General features: G+C 44.2%; 1 protein-coding gene across 1 annotated transcript; it reads right to left on the reverse strand.

Moving 5' to 3' along the window:
• Positions 1 to 691: 691 nt before the first annotated feature.
• Positions 692 to 6,015, reverse strand: ZNF232 (zinc finger protein 232). Its single transcript, XM_045527150.1, has 4 exons — positions 5,941 to 6,015; positions 3,705 to 4,176; positions 3,274 to 3,427; positions 692 to 1,495 (listed from the first exon to the last, which is right to left on the reverse strand). Exons 1-4 carry the CDS (start codon positions 5,961 to 5,963, stop codon positions 735 to 737), a joined length of 1,410 nt encoding a protein of 469 aa, XP_045383106.1. The 5' UTR covers positions 5,964 to 6,015; the 3' UTR covers positions 692 to 734.
• Between the last annotated feature and the right edge of the window lie 1,690 nt (positions 6,016 to 7,705).

The raw sequence follows: 7,705 nt of genomic DNA on the forward strand, positions 1-7,705 counted from the left end.
CCTGGATACTTGCAGATATGACCCTGTTCAAGGAGGTAGACCAGTATGGGTCTGAGAAAGGGCTATAATCAGAGACCCATTCACAATAAATACTAATATAACTACCACTGCCTGAGCAGCTGCTTTGTGCCAGGCCCAGAACTCTTTTTTTTTGAGACAGAGTCTCGCCTTGTTGCTCAGGCTAGAGTGCCTTGGTGTCAAGCTCACAGCAACCTCAAACTCCTGGGCTTAAGCAATCCTTCTGCCTCAGCCTCCCAAGTAGCTGGGACTACAGGCATGCCCCACCATGCCTGGCTAATTTTTTTCTATATATATTTTTCGCTGTCCAGATCATTTCTTTCTATTTTTAGCTGAGACGGGGTCTTGCTCTTGCTCAGGCCGGTCTAGAACTCCTGACCTTGAGCGATCCACCCTCCTTGCCTCCCAGAGTGCTAGGATTATAGGCATGAGCCACCGCGCCCAGCCAAGGCCCAGAACTCTAATGAAGCATTACCAGACCTATCTTATTGGTGGGCAAACTGGGCAGCTCAGAATCTTGGTCAAGGTCATGCTAGAAAGAACAGTACAATTTGGCTCTTATTTGCAGCCAAAGGCAACCTAATTGATACAGTCATCTTAAAGGACAGGAAGTGATGATGTGCAGGTGGGACTAAACAGTTTTTCCTAAATCAAGAAAGACACAGGAAAGACCTTAAGGTGCTGATAACTCTTATGGGATCTAGTCCTAAACAATATTAGACAAATGTACAAGTCTGTCTGGAGATGTTCTCACCTTCAACACAATGGGAAGGCTCTTTTTTGGTATGAGCCCTCTGGTGTCTAATAAGCTCTGAACTCCATCTGTAAGCTTTCCCACATCCCTTGCATACAAAAGGTTTCTCTCCACTGTGAATTCTCAGATGCTGACTTAGATATGAGCTTTGACTGAAGGCCTTCCCACACTCATTACACTCATAAGGCTTCTCTCCTGAATGAATCCTCTGATGTTGAACAAAATAAGCACCCCACCTGAAGGCCTTTCCACATTCATTACATTCGTAGGGTTTCTCTCCTGTATGAATTCGCTGATGCTGAATGAGGTTTGAGCTCTGACTGAAAGTTTTCCCACAATCACTACACTTATAGGGTTTCTCTCCAGAATGAATTCTCTGGTGAATTACAAGGTGTGAGTTATAAATGAAGGCTTTACCACATTCACTACATTCATGGTCTTTCTTCCCTGTGGGAGTTTTCTTATGGGTGACAACCGTCTGTTTGAAACTTTTCCCCTGTGCAGGGGACCGCCTCAGTCTCTCTGCTTTGGGATTTCTCTGCTGCTGCTCTAAGGTACCCTCAACTTCAGAGGTAGCTTCAAATGTAGAGGTGTTGGTGGCGAGTTTTTCTGAGGACACCTGAGATTCCACTTCAGTAATGGGTGGTTGTGGCAATGATCCCTTGTCCTTGGGCTCTGGACCATCTTCTGTAACAACTGATGGAAAATGTAAACATTCCTGTTCTGGATGTATGGAGAAATGACACTTAGATTAGAATTTACATTTCTGAAATGAAAATAACAGCTTACACAATATTCACTAGACATATGATAAAGACTAGTATATCTATTTACTTAGATATTGCCAATGGTTATCTCTTGGTGATGGGAATGTACAGGAGAGAGGGTTTCTTCTTTTTTCTTTCCCCTGCTTATCTGTTTTTTTTTTTCTAATTTTTTCATAATGGAACACTAAATAAGTGTTATTGAAAAAATAAAAGACATTTCAAAGCAGGATCCTGTTAGGATTTACTCTTGAAAAATAAGACAAAAACTCATGTTTTCAAGAAATTGGGGGGTGGTCAACTGATGTTGTGAAGGAAGGAAAAAATAAGAAAGGAGAATCATTAGGGTTAGGGAAAAGTGATGTTTCTAAAGGCAGAAGGACTGTGTCCCTCCTGGCTCTGTAATCTTTACCTCTTCCCATTCATTTTCCTACTGCATAAATGGACAGCTACTGAAGCAGAGCCTCCCACAGCTACTTCCTTTATCGAAAGAAGGCGTGCCAGCTCCCTGCCTCCTATCTGCTTTGGGCTCTGTCTTTCCCTTTGCGCTGCTCCTTAAAAAAGGAAGAAAAGAGTGCTTTGCCTTTTTGTTTTTAAATGTCTGTAAGACAGTTTATGTTTTATTTGTCTTTAACAATCTCTATAGTCTAAGGAGAACAAAAAGCAATTGCTTTAAGCTAACTCAAGATCATTTAATTTAAAAAATACATTTTTTTTCCAGGTTAAATGCTGTGGTTAAAGAAATCTGAAATATGTGTGCTATAAAAAAAAATCACACAATAGCTAGCTGCTTTTTAAAAGTAAAGTATCAAGTTGATAAATGAATAGAGGCTTACTAAACAGAAGCAAAGGAGACAAGAAAAAGTCTGGAAAAATGAGGAAAGGAGAGCTTGGTGGTAAAAACATACTTGTGGGACAAACTCTAAGATTAATCTCCATTTCTAGTTTTCCCCATTTTGCTACTAACAAGAATTCTCTTTTCAAATGCTTTTGTTTGATGGTGGGGTTGTGGTATAAAACCAATTAGTAAACAGACTCTTCCTGATTAGAAACAATATGCATATTATATGTTCACCACAGTTCATGATGTTACAGAGGTCAGCAAGGACAGTTTACTGTCCTGAATCTCTAGGTCTACTGTCTCTAAGTCTAGTGTTTGCCACTGGGACAGACGAGAGGATGTTTGTGGGGATGTATGCAGGCTGAGAAGGAAGTTTTTGCAGTAAATCTGAAGGGTAGAAGGTATTAATAAATGCACACATAAGAGAGTTTCAAATACGGCTGTTTAGACTGCGGGGGCGGGGGGGAGAGGGTAGATAAAGATGATGACAGGCTGTGTCTTACGTAGGACTGCATTATGGCTTAAAAGTGTTTTGGGAGGGATGGGGAAATTAAAGGAAAGGATCTCAATGCTGGCCTCTAAGCTCAAAGCAGAGCTATTACAGACCAGAAGAAGTCAAAAGCAGTGGAAATAATGAAGCAGATATTATGTCAGTTTAATTTATATAAGTTTTAGTTTAATCCTTGAGGTATCTCATGAGGTAGGTTATTCTTACTCCTAATTTTACAGGTGATAAAACAAGAAAAACCTCTCACCTAAGAGATAAGAATAGTAAGATCAAGATGATGACAGAAAACATTTGGGCACCTACTATTTGCCCTTTATAGGTAGTAGGTTCTGTACCCTTTATATTCCCCTCTTCCTCCTCTCCCTCCCCACAGAATCCTGCTCCTCACCACTCTCTGTGAAAGGCTGGGTCTCCTGAGATTCACACTTGAGCTGCATCTCCTTAGGCTGGAGCTGGATGCTCAGTGCCTCCGGGGCTGCTCCCAGAGGTGCCTTCCTCTCCCACGGCTCTTCCTGTGTAGGTCCACGTACAGGGCCCGGGACCTGGAGGTGATCAGGCACCACTCGGTTTATGTGGGACCAAAGCTTCCAAGGAGACTTTAGAGAGCCTCATCAAAGTCAGCACAGGGGAAGGAAGAGGAACTAGAGTCTTTCTCATTCAGGGCTTGAGGGCAGAAAAGACAGAGACAGAAACATATACTAACTACTCTACCTGGCCCAAGAGAGGTTCGACCTTGGCAATTCCCCCTATTGCTGCCCCTCTGTCCAGCCTGAAGGTCATTGATCTGGCTCCCAAAACAGATCAAATCCCCCTTCCCACCTGCGGTCCTGGTTCAAGTCCTTTCTCTAAATCCTCCAGCACAGTCACAGCTTCCTCTCCACTCTTAGGGTGATGTCCCCGCACCCAGGACTGGAGCTCCTCAGGTAGGATGGTCAGGAATTGTTCCAGCACCAGTAACTCCAGGATCTGCTCCTTGGTGTGTCTCTCTGGCCTCAGCCACTCACAGCAGAGTACCCGTAGTTGGCTCAGGGCCTCCCGGGGACCAGGAGTCTCTTGGTAACAGAGTTGCCTGAAGCGCTGGCGAAAGATCTCTTGACTGGTAGAGTGGTTCCCAGGTAGCCTGGTCTCAGATTCCCAAGACTGCCCCTCTTCCTTTGGCTCCATCATCATAATCTCTTGTTCCTGTGTATCCTGAAGGGCCAGAGTTTTAGCTGCTGTTAGTGACACAACCATCCCAGTCTGGACTAGCTCTGTAGAAGGCCCATACCAGCTCGAATCTTTCAGGGGCACCCTGTAACATAAGAAGAAATCATTCTTTTTTCATTCATAAAACACATATTCAGCATCTACAAAGACTCAAACTCCATAAAATACCCTTTTACTCCCTCTTTCTCCTGCCCCTCTCCAGAATCCAGCCCCACTAAATCACAGCTTTTGAGATACTTGCAGTCTGGTAGAGACAGGGCCGTAAAGTGGTTTTCTGTAATACGACTAGCTAAATGCTGTAACAGGAAAAAAACAGCAGAAAATGTAGAACAGGACTGAAACAATATTTTAGTTAATTCTGTGATGGCTTGCTTAACTTATAGCTAACAGCCAAAGTCCGCTTTTGTATACAAGGCTTGCTTGCTTAATTTATAGCTAATAGCCAAAGTCTGCTTTTGTATACAAGGCTTGCTTGCTTAATTTATAGCTAATAGCCAAAGTCCGCTTTTGTATACAAGGCTTGCTTGCTTAACTTATAGCTAACAGCCAAAGTCCGCTTTTGTATACAAGGCTTGCTTGCTTAATTTATAGCTAACAGCCAAAGTCCGCTTTTGTATACAAGGCTTGCTTGCTTAATTTATAGCTAATAGCCAAAGTCCGCTTTTGTATACAAGGCTTGCTTGCTTAACGCTTGGTTGCGATAAAGAGCTAAAAAAAGAAAAAAAAAATGCTCCAATGTAGTTAGAGAAAAAAAACAACCACGAATAGCTTACTGATAAGGGGGCCAAGGCCTGATCAGTACGTAAATAAGCTTATGAGGGGCGTATGTCCCCTTGTCAGAGGTAACTGGCTGTAACAAATTCCAACAAAAAAAATATAAAAGACCTGTACTCCCGCTGCGCGGGGTCCCTGCCCATAGAAAGAGACCACTGCGTTGGTGCTCGGGGCTTGGACCCTAGTTCGAACTAGTCAATAAACTCCTTTGCCTTTTACAGCCTCAGTGACTCTGTCATTCTGTTCCCGGGGCCGAGGGAATCTGGCTCTAACAGAACAAAAATTCTGAGGGCCCATATGAAGAAACGACTATTGGAAAGAAACCAGTTTGAAGCAAAACTTGTTTCCAGATTCGGAGCCCAGAGCTGAGCTGCTTTCAGAACGAGGTGGCCGTGCTGGGGAGACAGCCTCCTCCCAGATGGCCCATTCACCCTTTTTCAAATTTCTGAAGTAGTGGCTGCAGCGAAAGAAAAATGTAACCCCCCCCTTCTAAGGGGCTGGATCTTACTCAAACGCCTAGGATTTGTAGCAGGGCCCTGTTACGGGGCTGCTACGAGCAAGACTTGGTCTCTGGTACATTGTCAGCGCCAGGGAAATCTAACAGGGAAGGAGGTGGGACACACTCAGAGGCCATTAAAGGAGCGCAAATGGGGACCGCTGGCCGAGGACAAAGGAGGCGCGAAGACAAACGTGAGAGGCACCCGTGTCTCCGAGGGCGATGCCCCGGCTGCGCCACCCCCCACTGAACTTCTACCCCGGCCCCGGGCAGGTGCCCATCCGAAAGCCCCGGGGAGGGGGCTGTCGTCCAGGCCAGTTACAACTCCCCACCAAACACCATTCACTCTTCCCCCTGGGATCTTGAGAAAAGAGAAGAGGGGCACCGAGGTCCCCAGCCTTCCACAGCACGTGACGTACCGTAGGCTGCGGAGCGCGGGCACCCGGCTGGCCCAAATCCCTCTCCACACAACCTGCGGCGCCGCCTGCGAGTCCTGAGCAGGACCCCGCTGCCTGCCGCGACCGGCGAACGCAGCCGGGCTCGGAGCTGCACCTCGCGGCTGCCGCCGGCAAGACTCACCTCACAGGATCCGGAGGTTCCATGGGCCACCACCGGGAGCTGCGCCGCTTCCAGTACCCTACCCTAGTCGCAGGTTTGCGCCTGCGCCTGCGCATGCCTCAGCCTCTCCCTCCCAGAAGCCTCCGCGCCGCCGGCTGCGGCTCGCGAACTCCGCTCGGGCTTGTGGCGGCCGCTGAGAGACAGGATGGCAGGAGCCGGCTTCTGGCTCGGACTTGAACCTAGTACAAGCGAGTGAGCCTCCTCTACGGGTGGACGTCAGTCGACCTGGTCTCTGGGATTTGCAGTCCTTGGGCAGGTGGAGGCAGGGCCGGTGAGAGCGGGTTACTTGACCACGTCGGGCGGGCCTCGCTTCTCTGTGGGATTGTACCTTAAGGAGCAGTGCTGGTTGACGGAAATGTCAGGAAAATTCTGTCTAGTCTTGGGCATGGCCTTTTGCAACACTTCCTCCTTTAGGTTCTGTTTTCCAGTTACCTCTTCCCAGATCTTATCAAAGGGTCGTCACAGCCAAAGAAGACGTTCCCCTCACGGGGAAAATATTTCCCAACCACCGGCCTACCCTTGTCCATTGGTAAATAAAAAGCAATTCCTAGAGCATAGGGGGAGGGGAGGAGAAAAAGAATTCTACGGTTTCATTTTATTGGAGTGGGGGAAACTATTGCCATCCATGTTTTCCAAAGATAATAGAGAAATATAAGTTCGAGGAAAGGTAAGGTAACCATTATGAGAATAGAAAAGTACAGTAGCACGTCCAAATTAATAAGGGAAAAAATAGAATGCAGTAGAATTTGAGCAAACCAGTAAAAAAAGAAAGAAGCAGCCACTTGGTTGAACCAGTAAAGGTGATATTGTCAAAAAAAAAAAAAAAAAAGAAAAGAAAAGAAAAAGAAGCCACTTGGATCGAAAGAAAATGAAAAGCAAAATTACAAACTACGTAGAAGGCAACGGAAAGAACACTTCATGCTAAAACCTGTGAGACCTTAGCAACAGCCATACTTGAAAATGTATAGCCTTCATTACCTCCTTTATTAATGGATAAAGATATAAAAGAATTTAAAGGTAAGGAACTTAAAAAGCATAGTAAAATAAACCAAAAGAAACAAGGAAGAGTGAATTAAAGATAAAAACTATAATTCATGAAATAGAAAAAAATGGTTGGAGGGATAAAATCAAATGCTGATTCTTTTGAAAAGAATATTAAACTGTTTAAAGCCTGATTAAGGAAAAGAAATAAAAATTAACAAGAGTAGGAATAGGAAAGAAAACATAACCACAGAATCAGAAGAGATTAAAACGATTAGAGACTATTACATTCAACTTTAGGGTAGCATATTTGAAAACCTAGATGAAATGGATGATTTTCTAGCAAAATATAAATTACCAAAATTGCATGCACCAGCCTAAATGTTTATAAAACAACCCAGACTCAGGCAAAATATCTCAAGGAAGTGCTACAGAGGAATTACATTTTAATGTAACATGAAGCACTACTTTCAGGAAAACAAATTTCTAAGTGGGAATCATTAAAATATTTAGTGACCAAGTTTAATTAGAAAATAAATAGATACTTTGTCCAAGCAAAATATAATTTAACCTGAGTTTTTTCCTGCAACATATAGTCTATATCTACAGGGAAAGAAAAGCAAGAAAGAAAACGACCTATACTACCTCTTGTGATGAATATAATTTTCAATAAAAAGCCTAGACAATTACAAACTTGGACATCCATTCAAGCATTTATGAACAAAAATATATATGTGTAAGTCTA

The sequence above is a fragment of the Lemur catta genome, chromosome 15 (genome assembly GCF_020740605.2).
Source record: "Lemur catta isolate mLemCat1 chromosome 15, mLemCat1.pri, whole genome shotgun sequence".
Lineage (NCBI taxonomy): Eukaryota > Metazoa > Chordata > Mammalia > Primates > Lemuridae > Lemur > Lemur catta.